The sequence below is a fragment of the Ischnura elegans genome, chromosome 1, assembly GCF_921293095.1.
Source record: "Ischnura elegans chromosome 1, ioIscEleg1.1, whole genome shotgun sequence".
In the NCBI taxonomy this organism is placed as follows: domain Eukaryota; kingdom Metazoa; phylum Arthropoda; class Insecta; order Odonata; family Coenagrionidae; genus Ischnura; species Ischnura elegans.
Genome location: NC_060246.1, coordinates 82,527,701 through 82,549,046, shown reverse-complemented (window position 1 = coordinate 82,549,046; position 21,346 = coordinate 82,527,701). Strand labels below are relative to the sequence as shown.

Here is a 21,346-nt window from a genome sequence, read left to right as displayed (position 1 = left end):
ATGTAGTCCAAACAACCGTATGCAGTTAATCATAGAAAATGATCATAAAATGACGTGAAAATATCAGCATTTGAATATTTACTTCGCTGGGAACATCGAAGGGCATTACCAATACACGAAGCTAATTAAAAGTGAGCTTTTATTCAGCCAACTCAGAAATTAACGTACAAAAAAGCTAGTGGGGAAAATCTTTCAATGACGCAGTATTCATTTACATTTGCACATAATATGAGAAAACGAGAAAATACAGCTTAATAAATCTTAGCAAAATACAACACGAAAACCCAGTCGCCAGAAACATGTAAACAAGTACGCATTTAATATCGTGCGTCATCTTGTTCTTCACTTTTTCGCAGCGTTCATTGCCAACACTCAAAAATTTCAATGCATGATCGAGACTTTAGGAGCTAAAGTTCCACTTTATAAAGTCAGATCCTTGGGACGACTCTGAAACGAAATTTAGCTAAAGTGTCACTTTACCGTAAAGAGAGACTTTGTAAAGTGAGCAATTTCAGTGTCGTCTATGAATCGCACCCTAAGTATTACCAACACAAAAAAACGTACAGATCACGAATATTACAGGAAAAGAGAGAAAATAATGATAAATTCATCGAGAATGCAAACAACAAATGCAAAGCGGCTTGGCAAGTGATAAAGAAAGAATGTAATCAACTGCATAAGTTCACAGAGCTTGACATAAACCCCAATGAGTTTAATGATTTCTTTATTGAAACGGTTAAGAGGGCTAGAATGAATTTACCTCCATCCCCCTCAACATTCGTGCGAACTACAGATAACAGTAATATCTCCCAACTCTATCACTGGAAACTTGTTGAACCACAAGAAATTATCAATTTAGTAAAAAGACTCAAATCCTCAAACAGTAGGGACAGCTATGGATTCTCTAATAACCTAATCAAGCAGATAATTGATATAATTGCAATACCTTTGACATATCTCATTAACAGCTGTCTCTCTCAAGGCAAATTTCCACACATACTAAAACTATCAAAAATAACACCCATCTATAAGAAAGGCACTAAAACAGATCTAGGCAACTATAGACCAGTGTCCATAGTACCGGTCATGTCCAAAATAATAGAAACAATATTGAAAAATCAACTGATGGCCTACTTTGAATATAATAACATTCTGTCGCCTAATCAATTCGGTTTCAGACATGGCAAGACTACTACTCAGGCTGTGGAAAGCATTTGTGCTAAAATCACAGAAGGTTTCGAAGAAAATAAATACACTGCAATGGTACAGTGCGACCTCAGCAAAGCTTTCGACATGGTAAACCATGACATTTTGCTGCGGAAGTTGGAGCACTATGGAGTTACGGGCACGACACTGAATACTTTATCTTGCTTTCTATTTAACAGACAGCAACAAACAATGTATAATAGTAAATTATCTAAAAAAGCAATAGTTGAGTGTGGGGTACCCCAGGGGTCTGTTCTTGGTCCCTTTTTATTTATAGTGTATGTAAACGATCTCCCCAACTACCTAAGAATAGCTCCCATTTTATACGCGGATGACACTACATTAATCACTTCCAGCAAAGATTACAATATTGCATGGCAAACGGCCAACAATTTGTTAAGCAGGGCTAACGAATGGTTCATAGGCAATGAACTATTCCTGAATAAGAGCAAGACCTTAACATATACTTTTGCACTTAAAGAAATATACAACGAAGTAGAGTCAGTCAAGGTCCTGGGCTTTCACTTAGACCAGAGGCTGTCATGGGATACCCACATTGATAAAATTTGCAATAAAATAAGTAGAGTTCTATACCTTCTTAGAAAATTAAAGCCCATTGTATCTAAGGCAGTATGGATGAATGTATATTACTCATACTTTCAAAGTCACATCAGCTATGGGATTATATTGTGGGGTAATGCTCCCAAGGCAAATAAGGTACTATTGCTACAAAAGAAAGCAATAAGGTCACTTTTCAATCTAAAGCATATGGACCACTGCAAGCCTTTTTTCCTCCAGTCAGGAATTATGACTATGTATTCTCTTTATATACTTGAGCTTTTAAAATTTGCCAAAGACAACCTTACAATTATGACTAGTAGGTCTGATGTACACACACACAACACCAGGCATAAAGAAGACCTTGATACACCTTTCTATAGATTGTCAAAGTCCAAAAACAGTTTTAAAAACATGGCTATTAAGGCATTCAACATACTGCCAAGAGAGGTGAAACTAAAAGACACTAATAATTTAAAAAAAACGATCCAGAAATGGTTGCGTAGGAAACCCCTATATTCTTTTGAAGAATACATGTCTGGGGACTTCACAGGTCTTTGTGACTAATGGGCCAATTATTATTTTAATATGTGATCTTTTTGTTTTTCATGTAGTGATCCTTTTCATTGTTTGTAAGTGTATATTGTATATATATGTATTATTTTTGACAATGTCTATTGTGATTTGTATCATTTAACGACTAATAAATTGATTGATTGATTGAGTGATGATGAGCCTTGGGCATAGCCTGTGCCGCGGGTAAGCTTTCACCTCTGAAGTAGTAATGCATCTCGCACGTCACCGTTAACCTTTTTTAAATACTCGATTAAACAACGCAAAATAAGTTAATAAACTCTGGAATCGCCGTAATATTCATCAAATTTATGATCAATTAATTATTGACCAGTTCTTGGTCATGGTGCTATATTATGCTGCTCCACATTTGCATGGAACTGGGAATCAGGATATAGATACAAGGGTGGTAAGTGGGGGTGACCTCCCTGCAGTAGTAGGGTCTGGGAGGTACTGAACAAAATTACCATTTTCCTAGTGTAAACTGGATATTCTAGCCCCTCCCTAGATCCAACACTGTTGGGAATTTAAGCTTGAGTCAATGCACGTAGAGTAAAAATATATGGATGAGTCACTCTGGTCTTCCATGCTTGCTAATTGCATCAGATTATTGAGTGTGCCATGACCACATTTGTTTCACACGCTTATGTCAGCAGAGAAGAGGAAACATTGCCAACGTTAACTAGTTCCCAAGATGAGACTTCCCAGCAAACCAAGGAGTTTTCCCATAACAATTGATGCAAAAATGAATTACTCAAATTTAGATCCTTCGTGTATGCACACTAAATTGGGAATTTCCTGTTGAAGTCTGCCACCATTGAAAACCTTCTGTTCCTTGTACCTTCGTGCTCCAAATGGAGCTTCCAGAATCTCATTGTTAGCACAACTGTATCTTGCTGGGATCATGCACTATCCAGTCACAAAAGTACACTTATACCAACTGAATATTATCCTCCTCCAGAGAAGTACATAAAAATGGTCTTCCATTGGAAGCTGTCGAACAATACACTGAACTCATGCAAGTATCGATGATTTTAAGCACCTTCTTAATATGAAGTACTTTTTCTCAGATGACCAACCTTAACTGCAAACAATCCCTAACCAAGAGACTGTGCTAGCAAACCAATGAACCTTGCTGGTTGCAGTCATTCCTCGCACTCCTCTGTGTTCTTTTAATTAATTCTGGATAAGTTCTGGACATCTAAGCACTACGCTATTGTTAGACACACTGCGAGGTAATATCAGAGAAAATGCACACAGCCAGATCACTCAATTAAGATGAAAGCAGAAGATGCCACAGAGAGAATTTTTCTAGGTATGGGGAAAGACCGGCATTAATCGCTCAGCTCTTAAATAAGGGGAGGAATTTCTCCATATCAGTCAGCATCCAAAAAGCGTCTGGTTATGAACCCATGACAATGTCTCTGTTTGAATAGCATCAGCACTCTGCCAAGATGTATTTGCTATCATAAAAAATAATGCTAAATTTAACGGAAGTACTGCATAGAAAGAGGAATATAGAATAAGTTAAGCACCTATTTTTTCATTGAACAATATATACTATATTTTGGGAAGAGTGATTGTGTACTAGGTGGAGCATTTGGCCAAATGGCCTAGGGTTAAAATCTCAGATGAAGCTTTCAGACTCCTCTGGAAAAATCCCCGCAGTGCCTGGTGGTCCAAGAAAAGGGAATCAGCACCTCCATCTTGAATGTGTGAAATTAGTGTAATCTGATGTGAGCTCTACTCCTTCAAGTTAAAAAATTGAGAGTATGACATATTTTTTTTAATTCCTTACAAAGCAAAGATGCTACTAAAATCCAATCTTGCAAAAGCACTGACTGTAAATTAAATAACTTTACTGTATCTGTAGGAGGCAGGGCAGTGAAGATTCTATGGTAAGCAGGTGAAGGCAGTCTTCTCCTTCTTGTCTTTGAACACCAGGTTTGAATATTGCCAACTTAGGTTTCTTCCTATAGACCGGATAGAAAGCTTCAAAAAAAGAAAAACTCACTACTTAGTGACTGACAAAACTGTACTCCGAAACATTCAAAACCCATTTATTAAAAATAAAATTAGTCAAGTGTATATGTAATAACAATGTCCACTCACTTTTATATTTCACATCAGTCTCAACACAGGCCAAGCTCAGATTGGCCGGTAGAAATTTCTACAAGACACATTAAAAGCTAATTATAAAATCACCGAAGTATAGATTAAAAAAGTAATGAAGTGCAAAAGCAACACACCAATTATTTAGGATAAATTAGAAATGCTTGTTTACCAAAAATCATAATCATTATTTAATTACAAATTATGTATAAATACATTTACAAAAATACCAACAAAACCCAAACTCACAGGCATTCACAGAACAGTTGATTCACTCATTTCTTGAGCTTCTTTCAAGAAAATAAAGTGCAACATTATGATTTATTAAATCTCTGCACTTGTCATCAAATCCAGGAGGTAACCATCCATTTTGCTCAGTGCACACTAAATCAGGTCCACTCTTAGGTAAATTTTCCAGCATTTCTTGGATTTCCGGAAGCTGCAAATCACAGTACTGCAAAGTAAAAATATGATTTTCTATGATTGTAATACTATGAATGGCAAAAGCACGTAAGTATTCCTTTCATAGATTGGCACATAGAGACTCAATTTATAGGGAATAATGATACAAATCAAACAAGAGGTACATACTGGATTCTTAAGGAAGGAGGAAGAGGATGGGAAGACCAAGGGGACTAAATAGAGGATGCCCCAGTCTGTCACATAGGAGCCTGATTCATGTTGCCTCTTCGGGTGCATTTCATTCGGTTTCCAAAAATATTTACCACATGGCCATGAGTGAAAGCGGTCCATTTACACTCAATAATTACTTTAAAATATTTACTGACATGAGAAATAGTGGTGTAACAATCCTATGCAATGGCTTTTTCTTGAGCCAAGCAACAAAAGAAGTCTCTATTGAATGTAAATGGGTCTATATTTCCGTTATATTGGGATATTGATGAGCCACATGTTGCATAAATTCAGTCATTTTACAGGCACTTTCTATCAATAATATCTCGAAAACTAAGCCACATTGGATGCTTGAGCAAAATCATTTACCTCTTAAAATTAATTTTTTTTACAATGCAAAGCTTGAAAATGGTCTGGTGAAGACATTCCGGTACCCTCCCTTGTAAAAACCAATCCTTGGACCTTAAGCTTTTAAAGTGAAAGCCACTTAGCTACCCAATCATATGGGAGAAATATAGCAACCATTTACCTGGTAGAACATCTGCATTGATGGAGGCACTAATCCAGGGCGGTATATATACATAGACTCTTTATCGATAGTGCTCATTTCTTCAATGTTGTCTTCATTTCCACCAATCATAGCCATTTTTTTGAGGATTGGTATCTTGGGACGGCTGCAGTTAGCAAATTTATATGGCTGACTACAGTTTACAGAACTGCGTTTTGCCTTGATCTTTGACTTCACGCCTCCTGTTTATAATAAAAAAAGGTGCAACATATAAGCGTTAATAACATGAAGAGAAAATGATGAAAGGGTCTACTTTAAAATATTTATCCAGGCCAACGAAAATTTAAATAGATATATTGTTCATAATAGCACAAATCTACAACTTTTCTTGGCATCTAAGGAAAATTGGCCTGTCTTACAATCTGAGGAAAAGTCTAAAACTCAGCAATAAGATTGCATAATATGATTGACAATTAGGAATTATCATAACCAGGCAAGTATTAGCACGCAGGCAAAGGTAGGTATTTATCTATGCACCTTGCTGTGCATAGATAAATACCTACCTTTGTGCACGAATGCTGATAAACTATAGTTAATAGCTGATAATCTATAGATTCATTAGTATTTTCCCTTATTAGGTAGCAACTTAGATTACCATTACAGATAAATAAAAGTAATAAATTAATAAACTAAAAAAGTAATAAATTTTACATAAGGTGGGGTTTCAAAAGAAATAAGCACATAGTAATAGTAAGCATATAATAATTGGAAATGTCATAGACCCATGCAAATGTGGTCATTACCTTTGAAATTCAGATAAGTTTAAAGTTTTATGAGTTTCAATGGGTCCTTCTGTCTTCATTATTAAACATGTAAGGACTAATTTATACATTATTATGCATCAACTTTAGGAAAACAACTTTTGCGGCTTTGACTTGTTTCATGGATTGATAACTACACAGTAACCACTTCTGTTTGGAGAAAATTCGCAAGTTGCAGGGAGTTATTTTAAGACAATCACATACATACATACTTACCTTCTACTGAATTTAAGAATCAAAAGTTGTAAGGCTTCTTCAATGAATGCATTAACACTTGCATTGGATACACAGCCCCTCTTGTCCCAACTACTCAGTCCCTTTCTTTTGAGCATGGTATGAAAGGTATTGTACTTGGAGGAGGCGACCATCAGCTAAGGTCATTTGCACCATTGGGAAGGGTAGGGAAGGAAGGGTGGAGAGGAACCAGGCGTCGGCATAGGCCTGCTCTTAATGAAAGGCCCCATGGGGACCACAGCTTACTGTCCTAACAGATGGACAGAGTACTGTACTTGAAATGCCCTCCACAAAGCACTCCATCAGAGAACGAACAATCTTTGAAAAATCTCTTCCACTGCTGGGATTGGAACTCAGGCCCACAAAGTGGGAAGCCAACACTATCCACCACACCAACTCGAATCCCAACCTCTTCTTTTGAGTGAAGGAAAGGCTGATTGCAAAAACTGACTTCCTCCAACTTTTACCTGATATTTAACCCTCGAGCGGGCACGCTGGCGTATAAAGTACGCCAATCTATGAACCAAGGATTTCAACATTGTATGTACATTCTAGTCTAAAATGGCATCGTTTATTCATAAAATGTACTTTGACTGACAATAGAGCGAGTTTTCAGAGCTCAAAATATTGTAGCTAATTTGTTTTAGATCGGCAAGAGGTACCGACACCCATGGCGTACAAAGTACGCCGTGCAACTGGCCGTGTACCTCGTGCTTTGCTTTTCTTGAATGGACTCGCGTATTCTTATAATGTCATTTTGACTGTTTATAGCGTGAGTTTAGAAAGAATTAAGTATTGTAGAAAATTTTTTAGACCAGCAAGAGGAATCCGACACCCGTGGCATGTAAATTATGCTGCGCGACTGGCCATGTACCACCTGAGTACCTTTATATCTGTAGCACCTATTAATGCACAAGCTTGAACTAATTTCCACAAATAAAGAAAAATTTGAGCAAAAATCGAGTGTTATCATATAAATGCTGCATGCATATATCGTGGACAAAGTACACCACATGCCCGGTCATGTCAAAATATCAGGCACGCAAGCTCGAGGGTTAATGATGCCTGTACAGTAGGAGACAACTCCAGGGGGTGAAAAAAGTAAAGATAAGAAACTGGTCAACAGAAAGATCAAATTCCTCTGCCCTATTCATCTCAGGATCCATAGAAAGCACCAAAGCTGATCAACTGTGCCCACACTTCATGAGAGAATGAACTCCCTCACTGTTATTCCCCATCCCCAAGCCCTGGCAATGACATGAAAAGGCAGTGGCTGCATGGTCATCATTACTGCAGAAGGAGAGATAAGGCCAGGACGTTGACAGATGGTGAGGGAGCAAGTACCCAGGAAAATTGAAGGAAGGAATTATTACCCAAAGGAGAAAGGGTAATACTTTTGCAATACTATCCTCTCATGATTGAATTTATAGTTCCACCTTTGAACTCTTACTGATAATTTTTTTCTGCATTTTTTCGGCAACAATAATGGAAAACTTGATGAAAAAACTAGTTTAATGCAAGCATTCACTAAAGTCAAATTTCACTATATGCTCACTTTTTGTGACTACATACAGTGGAACCTCGTTAAAGCGAGTACGGGCTATAGCGAGACCCCCGCTATTACGAGAGATTGCCGATGCACCGTCAATTGACCCTATAATAAGCGTGTTAAAAAATTTGTTTTTACGAGGCCCTTTTGGTGTTGGCTCTCGCCTTAGCGAGGGTTTCATCGCCGGAAAAACTTACATCAAGACTACTTAATCTCTGTAATTGCTAGCGTCTGTTAGAAATGAAGTTAATGGAGTGCTCAGTCTCAAATTTATGTGGTAAACTGTCGTTTGATAAATAAGTAGTTAATTTTGGTGAAAATATTGTGGCATTAGTTTTCGCGAATGCTTGATCTTCTTTTGTTCCTCGGGCGGCAGAAAGCAGTCGTCAGCATACCCGCACGGCCATGAGTTGCATGATTAGAAAGCATTTGATGGCAGACACCATGGCCAAGAAAACACCAAACAATTAGTCGTTGTTTGAGTAAGGAAATTTAGTGATGCAAATAAACATCACCTTACGTTTGGATTTATGCTTACGTTTGTCAGATAGAAATTTATCTGTCACCGCACCACTCTGTTCCTGTATAACTTTTCGCAACAGGTATACATATTGGCTATTATTTGCTCCACCTCCGGTAAAGCGACAATTCGCTATAATGAGTGTTTATTGGTGCACCGTGGGGTGTCGTTTTATCGAGGTTGCACTGTAATATGTTATGTGTAGTTCCTTCCAATACCTGTGATTAGTAATTTGCCTATGTTATAAGAAGAATGGTTGGAATAATTCAAGAAAAAAAATTAACGGCACAGGTTGGGGCAGTGCCCAAAGGAATTATTAAATAATTTTGTCTGTTTAAAAATTGCTGCAACCATGATGAGGCTAAGGGTGGGGGGAAGGTTCCATTTAGATAACATGATGACTGCCCACAGCTGACACTATCAATTCCTACACTTGATTTGATTCAATTTAATTCAAATCCCACTTTAAAATCTATACTTGAATCCCTGCTCCAAGCTTCCTCTGTCTACATACACTTTTCCCATCCACTGCTTGTTACTCTTGTAGCATCTGCTATCAAAAGCATTGCCAACAGAAGATAAGGTCCTTAATGAGTTACTCCCACAGCTAACAGCTAATGAGATCCTCATTCGCTGTCAGCAGCAATTGAATTGAAAGAATTATGTTTTTGTCAGGGCATTAGGATGAGAAACCTTTGGTTTGGGAGAGTTTAATAACAAAATGAAAGGTGATTTTTTATGCAATTATTATTACACCAATAAAAACATGCACAAACACTCTAAATGCAAAATTTAAGTAATACTACAAGAAATAAAAGATGGGAGCTTACAGCATGAATATTAAGAATGATTTGAAGGCTGGATAATCAAAGTGGTGTTAAATGGATTAGTGCAATAAAATACCTGTTCTTCGGAGACGGAAATCCAAAGTTTGGTACTGTCTAGCAGCTGGATTGGCAGATGGATCATATCCAAATCTGGCCCATGTACCTCTCCAAGGGCCATTGATAAAATAATATGCAACAGATGGAAGGAGAAATTTAAGCTGATCCTGAGTTAGTTTAGTGATGGCAATCAAGGCATTTTTTGATGTCACAGGACGCTCTTCAAGAAACTGGAAAAGATAAAATTACAAATTTAGTATTTCTATGAGAGGTATGCATATAAGTACTGCATTGCCAATGCCTCAACAGAGAGACTCCATTATTGTTGAAATAGAGACAAAACAGAAAATAATAGTGTTTGAGAACTCGTTAGTTCCAAAGCATAATAATGAGCAATGGCACAACATTAAGACAGAACAAATTTGAGGGCTACAGACAGATATCATACAGGTATGACTACAATCACTCTCACACAAAGATGTTCATTATAGCATCAACAATCACGGAAATTAAATCGCAAAATATATAGTTTTGGAAATCAAATGATAAAAGCTGATTCTACTTTTTAAGCTTTCGATTTAAAAACATTTAATTTCAACACTTACAGAGCCTTCCTTTCTACAAATATTTATATTTTAGCTCCAAAAAGCTTGAATCTTGTTTCTGAAAATATTACCTTCAGAAAAAGTTTTTGGCATCTAAAATCTCAATTTCTTTTTTAAGTATGTACATAAGTATTTGTCCCATAAAAAAGGCAAAATCATAAATTGATTTACATCATAGGTACAAACATCCAACACATCAGCATAATAACCATACCAAACAAGGATATCATAATAAAGAATTTTATAAAACTTAATATGTACACTGGTACCCGCAATGTGGACTGGAATAGTAAATAATATGTGGCATATCCATGAATGAATATTCCTCTAGGTAATTTTCAATGTTAAGTTATGTTTTTTACTGGAACTTACATCATTATGCAATGCATCCAAATAAAAACCCAAAAATAACTGTAAGTACTATACGATAAACTACTGCTCACTTCTACAGACATAATTGCAGCTCAATGTTACAGGATTTACAAACTTAGCAAATTCAAGCGACCAATCCAGAAGCACTTAATGCTATTTTAGTGACTACCTATGAATATAATGTAGCCAAAAAAAATTTGGCAACACGACAGCAGCAATAAATGGTAGCAAAATATAGAAATTACACAAGAATAGTACACCAAAAGTAGCTGGAAAGGTATATGATTAAACACCAGAGTGTTGACTCTAACTAGACAGCATCCATAAAACTGTTTAGTCAAACCAAAGTATAATATCTGGACTTTACCTCCTTGCACGGAGAATCAAGTGGAAAACAAAGAGACTACATATACAGTGAAACCTCTATTTTACACTTTTGAATGGACCACTTACAAAAAGTGCAAAATTGAGGATATTGTAAAATAGAGTATTATTGTTTAAAGGCGGTATTGTTTGGGACCTGATAAAAACGGTGCAAAATCAGGGAAAATGTATAATGGGGGAATGTAAAATCGAGGTTTCACTGTACCACAATTAATAACACAACACTACTACTCTCCCTATCTGATTCTTTCTTCCTCGTGGGAAAATCCCAGAAACTTCTCCAAAAACACCAGTTTTCACCACGTTTTCTCCCATCAAACTCCCATCAGTAAAACTTTCTATAACAATGTAGTCATTAAATTATATGCCAAACCAATTAAAAAAAACATCATGCTATCAACAGGTAACTGATAAAAGGGATCTCCAGGGGTGGATTAATGCCATTGTTGGTTCATTACTTTCTGCAGTGCCTCGGTGGTAAGAAAAACCTCTGTAACCTCATCTGAGATCTGATATGCAGAGGCAAATGGCTTTCGGCTATTCATTAATTATTTTACAAGTAAATCTTGTGAAATAAGAATGTTCATTCGGAAGCCACTTAAAAGGTTACCTTTCTTCAAATTTTCCCGAAATTATGGCTCCTCCCTTAATCTGCCACTGGAGAACCCTAAACCTACTTCTAACTCTTAAACCCTGCATAACCAACTTCCAAATTTATATAGCTGAACTAATAAAAAAAAAAACAATTGATGCCATTACATACCTTCTGTAATCTAATAAATGGCTCTCCACAGAGAAATTTTATACGAAGTAGACGTACAGCTGTTTCCTGAGGTTTCGTAGGAATTATGTCACACGCACTTGTCATAGAAGAGGAGCATGATGGCTCCAAGCTTGAACCCTCAGCATTTTCCTCACCTGTAGCAGCTTCATAATTCCAGAAGATGGAAACAAATGAAGGAGTAGAACACAATTTTAAATGGAGAATCGCACAAAAATAATTTCAAAAGATTTTTCATTAAAATTCTCTTCTTACTTAAAATTATCATGAGACAATGAAAGACTGGCTAACATAACAGCTCAACACATTATGACCATTAAGTAGCACCTAATCACCACAAATTATTAAGTGTTATCCAAGTATCCCATATTGCATATCCAATATGCACTTCCCCCACAACAACAATTTAAATTCACAATCACTAATATTCACAACAAACACGCCATAAAATCAAAGATATGTAGTATCACCACTAAGAAGGTATATTAACAGAAAGAAGGAACAGAAATATGTTATATTATTGTGCACTGCAGTAGTTGACCACTACTGAGCTAGACATAAAATAGGAGTAGACAGCAACCCCAAAAAATGACAATGCAAATGCTGTCTATCAGGACTTAATTTTTGAATGGAGGTGATATTTTCTCATGCAAATTGATATTTGGCTGAGATAAGAGGAGAAATGACACACTTCGTGAGAGGACTGATGTGGCAACTTTCTCAGGGTTATTTGCAACTACCAATCATACTCTAGGAATTTTATTTCTTGCCAAAGGGTGGAAGCTTTCTAATGGGAAGAATGAAGTGCCACCAGCAGCAGCATGGCATCCATACTGCCGTCGGATATCATCTAAGCACGTAAATAAAAGCATTAAGACATAGTCAACAAAAACTCAAAGAAATGGAAAGAAGAAGAAAGAAAAATAAGTTCATAACATAAGAGCATAATTAATAAGACAGGGAAACAAGAAAATATTAAATAAGAGATAAAGAAAGGTAGAGCAGATACATTCAAAGGTTGAGCAGGATATGAACAGCAAGACCATAGATTCTAAGGCTGAGTGAGGAATGAATAACGGAAATAAGAGAACTGCCAGAGCAATGCATGAAACAGAAAAATTGATAATGGAGTTATATATAATGAAGAAATGGGAAGTAAAAGTACAAATGGGCAGTGGCGCAGCGAGGGGGGGGTTTTGGGGGATAAAACCCCCTGCAGAGCTCAGAGAAAAAGTTTAATCTATTTTACTTATTTGTATCAGTATTACTTATAGAATAGTATTAGGATTAATCAAATATCCCTCAGGAAGCCGTAAAACTCGACATTTTGAACCTTATTCTTAAAAAATTTCTGGAGGGCCCCCGCAACTCCCACTTATCCTGGCAGGTATGCAATACCCTCACACCCGTAAGTATTGGTTGCACCTAAACCCCCCCCCCCCCCCCTAGCCTTAATTCCTGGCTACGCCCCTGCAAATGGGAAACTATAGTAAAAGATTATAGACAGAGATCAGGTTAACAATTCAGGCTATGGAATCAGGCCAAACTATGAGATGGAAGAAATGCATGCAGTAGCAACAAATTATAGATTAAAAAACATTGACAGGGTATACAGAAACTATAATAATCGCCAAAACTGGGATTAGGAAAAATCCTACATACAACTTGTGCACATGAACGCTAATTGAAGAGTAAGATTTCAATTACAAGTTGATTTAATTTTGACGAGGACATTCTGGGTGTTACGTTACGGAATGTAAGGGAAGAGAGAGATGGGAGTAACTTTATAATGAAGCGGTTCAGACTGAGAAATGATGGCGGGAAGAACAAGAAGATTTTTTTCTGAAGAATTAAACACATTACCCTTCGTTTCAAAACAATTAAAGATGTGCAATCCAGTCCAGATCACAAAATTGAAGCAACCTGAGTTAAATATTTTTTATCTAATTATGAAATTACTGCACTAAGGAAAAAAATCTTACCTATCAATGGCAATTTTTTTTTACATGTTGGTTGACAGTTAATTTAAAGACAATTGAAGCCCATATTTTTAAAAATAATGTTGGTTAGATATGATTTTGAGCTAATATTTTGAGAAAGAAACTGACCCTGCTATAGGGCAAAGAAAATAAGTCATCTTACAAAAGTACAACCAACAGAATACATGTTACATCCGTAAAAACTTCATATGGCCAGCAAAAAAACATATTTATTATCATATATTTTAAAAATTCAGATGATAAAGATGAACTATTTGGATTTGTCATGAGCACTATCAATTCAAAAAATTATTTTTTGAAAATATAATATATAAAATAAATATAAAGAATCGGCTATACATATATAAATATATATGCATAGCCGATTAGACCCATACACAAAAAGATGTTGCCAACCTCTGGTACAGGGGAAATAGGATGATAAAAGGATGGTATAGGAATTTAAAATAGTGTTCTGAAGGGAAATTGAGAAGTTACATTAGATGGAGATGAAAAAGAAAGTTATATAAATTGGGCCTCAAGACCATTATGCATGATGGTTGAGTTGCATCTGGCTTAGTCCCCTCGAAATTAATTTATGCCTGAGTGCCTGGTTCTCACCCACCATGAAACCAATGCACGAACCCAAACATCACCCAAATAACTTCATGTATACACCTAATTTGCATGAACTCATCCTCATACATTCTATTTTCTAATTTTGTGCACTTATTATACCACGTACTCATCTACCCGTGAGAGTTAACGCAACAGGTAATCTCAGAATGTGTGTACCCAGCAGGGGCAGGGGGGGACAGCTCCCCCCCCCCCCCCCAGAAGCAAAAATCACTAAAGTCTTTAAGCAAAATCAGTACTGAATTGAAATGTAAGTATTCAACAAATTTTCTTAAAACCCACAAAAAATGATATGTATTAGTATAAGATATGTAACTAAAATAAAACTATTTTTTCAACTAAATAATCTCATAAAGTATTAAAGAGCCGATATAATTTTCTTTTCATTAATACCAAATATAAATTGAGAGAGAAACTCAAAAGGCAATGAATGGGTTCTGCTAGTTTTTCCACATGATATCATCGTAAGCAGTGTACCTATTGCATTAGGTAAATTTAAAATAATGAAGGTGTAAATGAGGAAACGCCGTAAAAAATGGAATTTTAATGGGAGGAGTATAAATACTTACAGAAAAATAAAAGGGACTGGAGAAAATTCCAAGTTTACGTATGATTTATACTGTACAGATTATTATTTTGGGCACGTTTAATAACCAGAAATGAGCAATAAAGCAGAGGATTTAGATTCCTCACCTGCTGCATTATTAGCCTGTTGTCTGGCGGCCCATAATTTGTGCCACGACATGAAAATGGTATGTAAAGATCGCCGGGTGCGAGTACGCCCAATTACAGTTTTTGGAAATACTGAGCCACTCTTGGACGACTTTGATTGCGTGTTGGCAGGAGTCTCGGCATCTTCTTTGCCTCTTCTAAAGGAATAATTCTGAATAAAATAGAAAACTTACAATGAAATCAACTAACAGGAGATGCACTGTAACCTGAGGTCAAAGAAATTGTCATGGCAAGCGAAGATACCTGGTAGTCAAGAATTTCAGTTCAAATTTTCATTTAAAACGCCTTTAAAAGTAGTTTAAGACAATACAGACGAATACCTGAGGAGCATCCATCCGCGAAAACGATGGGGGAAGAATGAAAAGTGGAGCATCTGGATCCATAATCCAGGAATAATCTTTAACTCCATACGGTACAACGTCTTCATATATACATCGGCTTTTGCCTACCGAATCAGTAATTAAAGGCAAGTACTGGAAATCGCACATACCTAAAATCAGATATTAATGGTTCTAAAACAACGCACATTATACAATTCAACAGAAACATTACTAACTTGAAAAGATACGAACTTGAAAATTTATAAACAGTGGTGATTTTCCCAACAACAGTGGTTTCACATGAAACTACTTCCCCGGCACATTCACCATCGGAGTTTTCTTCATCAACATTACATTCACTGCGAGGTAACGTAGGAGCTACTTTTCGACGGACTTTAATCCGTAGAAGTAACGCTGATGTTGAGATCCGATCACCACACGCAGGCTTCGAAAACACATCGTCCGTTCTGAAACGCAATTCTAATCTGCGTTTTTTCTGCGAAACAATCTACAAACAACAAATCGCCAAGTTAATACACAATAAAATAACAAATATATAGCATTCTAAGCAAATATGCATACCGAAGAAATAGTATTCAACCCCCCAAGAGTATCAAGCATTTTATCAACATTTTTCACAACTCCAGGATACTCAATGCAAACTAGATCGCGATTGAAGTTATGCTGGCCTTGAATGTTAGTCATAGCTTCCACAAAAATGTTCCATAAACGCAAATTGATAGAATTCCAAATTCATTTAAAAGCACCTCAATAAAATAGACGCGCCATCACATCTCATTCCATTACAAATGAAACTCGAATATGTTTAGCGCAACGGTTTGGGGCGGCATATGGCGGCAGGAACAAATTGAAAAGAAATCGTTACAAAGGTTTCACGTGCTTCCTTGAAGTTAACTGGTCAGGGTAAAGTCTATAAAATTTTATTTGAGTTTTCTTTTTAAATTTGCGGAGGGAAAGCTTCGTATGACGAGTACGAAGTAGCTGACAGTATGACGAGTACGAAGTAGTTGGCAGCATTAGTGAGCGATCATAGCCATTTTGGGGGGCTTCTATTAGTGTACTGTTTTAATTTTTAACAGTTTTAAATCGTTTTTACTGAAGTATGTATTCTATTATATGGAACAAGGGGCAGTTATTATCGATTTTTTCCCTTAAAATGATGGCTTCTGACCTTGATTGTAAGGTATACTATTTGAATCCTGCTGAGACAAATATGAAGATCATACCTTTGCTGTTACTCAAGCATCTGATCATTCTTAATATTTTAATGCTAGTTTATACCAACAAATTGGATGACCCGGCAATTGTAAATTTTTATTTTTTTTAGCAGCTCCAAAGTCGGTCCATCAAAATCTAGGATTGTTTAGACTTTCCAGCAACAGCCAAAATGATATTGTCAGTGGATTAATTATTTATAAAAGGTCTCGAGTGCCGTATTTATTTGCTATTAATTTAAAAGGGCATGAACCATTCACATTTCAAACTAAGCCTCTTCATATTTCTCTGATTACGTTATGTTTTGAGAATACAGGTACACAACTCGGCCACAAGTGAATAATCTGTGTAGCAACAGATGAAAAGAACAAACTATGTATTTTTTTGCCAATTTATTATCGCGGTACAACTAGTTTCGACGCAGCAGTGTCATTATCAGGTACAAAGGTTACAAACATAAAAAACGTCCTTATATATCATAAAAATGATGTGATTTCAATGGGGGAGGAAGAAGGAGGAGGAGGTAGGTGGAAGGGGTGGCTGGGAAAATCTCAAGTAGGTGATGTGGCGTTGCGGGCGGGCGGTGATTGTTGAAGAGAGGTGGAGTGTGGAAGATCGTTGGCCGGGAGTTTCGGAGGGTTGTCGGTGACTAGAAGGTAATGAAGGGGGTGTCCGTAGGAGTTGGGGGAGGGGAAGGATATTGGGTTGCTGGTTTTTCCATGAGGGACAGAGAGGCTTTTAGGAGGGGAGGGGGTAAAGGTTTTCAAATAGAATGTCATTAAGTAGGGGACGTTTCTTGATGAGTTTTTCAATCTCCAACTCTTCTTTCATGTTCATTCTTCTACCTTTTTCTTCCCTGTGTAGAATTTGTGGGATGAAATCACTGCTGTGGTTCTCCTCCCACAAGTGTTTTGCGAAGTGGGACTGGGAGAGGTTACAAGTCCAGAAACTCTTTTTGCGTCGCTCCGCTCTCTGCTGGAAAGTGCGGCCCGTTTGTCCAATACAAGCAGCAGAGCACAATATTGCATCCCAATAAATAAATGCCACTGTTGTCCAATGGGTCACTTCTCTCTTTTGTGTAATTAAATATTCTTTTCAGGTTGCTGTTTTCATAAAAAGTAATCTTGATAAGGTTTTTGGGAAAAAGGTTGCACACTTACTGTGATAAAAAATCATAGTAAGGTAATTTTCTCCACTTAAATTAAACGTCCTTTGATTCCATTGGACAGAATAACATATCTTGTGCACTTAGGGAGCGTTTTTTTAATGAGCATATTATCTTTTTATTGGGGGATATTCAGAAGTCTATTTATTAAGACGTGAAATGTCGAAAAATTTTGGGAAATGTGATGGCAAGAGTCGGAGGGGATTACATGATCCGTGGTGGTGGTTTTTCTAAAAATAGCAAATTCAAAACACTTAGCACTTTTGGAAGCAGTCACATCAAGGAAATTCAACTTACCACTAGCTTCTTTTTCGCGTGTTAATTTGAGTTGTACCGCAAGAATGAATTGGTGGATAAATACATAGTTCGTTTTTTTCATTTGTTAGAAATGAACTTCCACAACGGTGAGCCTGAGACTATAGAGATTATGAATAATCATGGTAATGAATCCATTATTTTCATGATTTTCATGTCGACAATGGAGACATAATACATTTAGAAAATTATCCATTTTCATTACACTCTAAGGTGTGTAACAATCTTTTGGCTGGTCTTGAATTGAGCTTGGATAGAAACAATAAATACAAGAAAAACTTACAGTCTTACACAACCTACTTTGTTTACGGGTAACTATAATTTTGCAAAAATTGAAACATACGTATACAAAAATCCTACAATATTGGAGAATAATCCCATTGAAAACGAGCAATTTTTTTAGGATAATGCAAAAATTCTCAAAATTTTCATGCCAATGGTCAAGAATAAAGTAATTCATGGAAAACAGCATCCTTAATTTTATCCCTAAATTGTTTTTGAGAATTATCAGTATATTCCATTCAGGATGACCAGATTATTTTTAATAGGAAAAAGGACATGATATCTCAAAATGCATGGAAATGGGAAAGCAATTGATTTAGGGCATTCTGAAATTAAGGAAAAATTATACAATTTAAAATTCTTGGCTAGCAAATACAAGCAATGCACATTGCATCATGAGAAAAAGTCTTATATTTGTCAACATAGAATTCAAAAATGTAATTTGAATCTTCGGACTCACATCAGTGGTGGACCTGGAGAGGGAGGGACCAACTGCCCCAGCTTTATCATACACCATACCAGTGGCGCATCGAGGGGGGGATTAGGGGGATAAAACCCCCCCAGTGCTCAGAGATATTTTTAGGTTTAATCCATTTTACTTAATTGGATTGATATTACTAATTGAATAGAGTAAGGATTAATAAAATATGCCTCAGAAAGCCGTAAAACTCACAATTTTGAACCATTTATCTTAAAATTCTGCAATTTATTTATCTCGCGCCTAACGCTTATCCTAGTGGGTATTCCATACCCCCACACACCCCGGCATTAGCTACACCTAAACCTCCTCCAGCCTTAATTCCTAGCTGCGCCCCTGCACAATGCAACCCGTGTAAGGAACTTCATTGCAGGAGGTGAAAACCCAGAGGACTAATCCCCATCCCTCAGCATTCATTGTGATATGAAAGCTCTTTACTAAGATTTCACATAACTTTACAACCTGATTTTCATCAGGTTATAAAAAAACTCATGAGAACATGCAAGAATATAAACTCTGGCAGGTAGGATGAGGAGGGGCTATTCTGAGAGAGCATTTGGAGAGAAGTACTGCGTGGCGGACAAGCAGAAGGCGTTGCAATTGTTTTTCCACCAATGGCCACAAGAGAGCGTTGGGTAAGGAGAACGCCATGAAGGAAGAAGAGCGACGCCATGACAGTCTGGACGAGAAGGGTTTAGGCGTCGATACTGTAGAGCTTGTCTGTGCTACGCAAACAAAGCGAAATAACCCCTATTATGCACAATTGGTGATTGCATTCATTTACCACGTGCGTAATCATCCCCACGCTACATACTGCATCATTTATTTAAATGTTTAGCTATTTATATTTATCCCTGAAAATCCTTAAGTCCCCAGTACCCCAGAGATTCAAGAAAGACCTTCAGTTTATCTTTCTATTTTTTAAGAGCTGGCACCTTCAGGAGAATAAAAAACCCTCCCTTTCAATCAAGAAAAGATCAGGTGTCAGTATAACCAATATGCAAGGCTAAAAGGAAACGCCTTTAAGCACTGCACCGCAAAGGTGACAATTTACGCCTAAGGACCTAGTGTCATGAATATGCTCATATCAATTATGGATTCCATTATTATGTTTAGGATCTACTCCACACTAACCTGTCCCATCTTCCTCAATGTCAAAGTTAGTATCTGCAGATAAGGTGGTCACCTTCTCATATATACTACTGATTATTCAGGATCAGGGAAAGGAACTTAAGACCACAATTACTGTGACAGACAAATGGAAATGTTGGAACATAGAAGTGATAACGGGGCAGAGGCTACTCTTGACCATGTTGAAGGGGATGGTGTGGGTAAGGACTAGAACTTACAGATGAGAAAGACTGAGAGAGTAAACAAGCCAAACTCAACAAAGAAACTGTTTGAGATGATCAGGGCCAGAAAATCTTAATGTGGATTACATTACCTATTCATATAATTTCCAATTTATAAGCCATTAAATAAAGATGATTTAAAAGGCAAGATAAGCTTCATACCAGCACAAACATTAGAGTTTTATACAGTGGGGCAGAGATCTTGCTGGGGGCGTATGGGCTATGCAATAGGTACCCCCCCCCCCAGAGAAACAGAGGTGTCCCTGGGATTCTCCCCAGGATACTTTGTTTAAATTAGCCTCTGAAAACAGCAATTTAAGAACTATCTAACACTAAAATGTTTTTAACTTATTTAAACATATTATGTTTTTGATTTCATTGCACTTGAATGCACAGGTTTCGTACTTTATGCGGACAAAGTGCCATTACAGCTGGGGGCAAGGCTCTTCCTGCCGCCCCAAATAAAATAACACAATAGCATGGAATATTGATATATGAAGCTAGTAAGTACAGTGCAACCTCGATATAACGACACCTCACGGTGCACCAATAAACACTCGTTATAGCGAATTGTCGCTTTACCGGAGGTGGAGCAAATAATAGCCAATATGTATACCTGTTGCGAATAGTTATACAGGAACAGGAGTGGTGCGGCGACAGATGAATTTCTATCTGATAAACGTAAGCATACATCCAGACAAAAGGTGATGTTTTTTTGCATCACTAAATTTCCTTACTCAAACAACGACTAATTGTTTGGTGTTTTCTTGGCCATGGTGCCTGCCATCAAATGCTTTCTATTCATGCAACTCATGGACGTGCGGGTATGCTGACGACTGCTTTCTGCCGCCCGAGGAACAAAAGAAGATCAAGCATTCGCGAATGCTAATGCCACAATATTTTCACCAAAACTAACAACTTACTTATCAAACGACAGTTTACCACATAAACTTGAGACTGAGCACTCAATTAAATTCATTTCTAACGAATTGCTAGCAATTACAGAGATTAAGGAGTCTTGATGTAAGCTTTTCCGGAGGTGAAACCCTCGCTAAGGCGAGAGCATTTTTTTAACATGCGAGGGCATTTTTTTAACATGCCTATTATTGGG

The 21,346-nt window shown here is 37.0% G+C and overlaps 1 protein-coding gene across 1 annotated transcript; it reads right to left on the bottom strand.

Annotated features, from left to right (window-relative positions):
* Positions 1-4,616: 4,616 nt before the first annotated feature.
* Positions 4,617-16,227, bottom strand: LOC124164702 (general transcription factor 3C polypeptide 5). Its single transcript, XM_046542022.1, has 8 exons — positions 15,990-16,227; positions 15,660-15,915; positions 15,408-15,577; positions 15,049-15,238; positions 11,723-11,886; positions 9,618-9,828; positions 5,612-5,832; positions 4,617-4,903 (listed from the first exon to the last, which is right to left on the bottom strand). The coding sequence occupies exons 1-8, from the start codon at positions 16,110-16,112 to the stop codon at positions 4,721-4,723; spliced, it is 1,518 nt and encodes a 505-aa protein (XP_046397978.1). The 5' UTR covers positions 16,113-16,227; the 3' UTR covers positions 4,617-4,720.
* Positions 16,228-21,346: the final 5,119 nt, after the last annotated feature.

What these genes read in the sequence shown, in the direction of transcription:
- LOC124164702 (XM_046542022.1), bottom strand. Translation starts at nt 16,112, where the DNA reads ATGACTAACATTCAAGGCCAGCATAACTTCAATCGCGATCTAGTTTGC. An exon ending in GGTTGAATACTATTTCTTCG is followed by an intron (nt 15,916 to 15,989) that starts GTATGCATATTT and finishes TGTTGTTTGTAG; the next exon opens with ATTGTTTCGCAGAAAAAACG. An exon ending in CGCGGATGGATGCTCCTCAG is followed by an intron (nt 15,239 to 15,407) that starts GTATTCGTCTGT and finishes TATTTTATTCAG; the next exon opens with AATTATTCCTTTAGAAGAGG.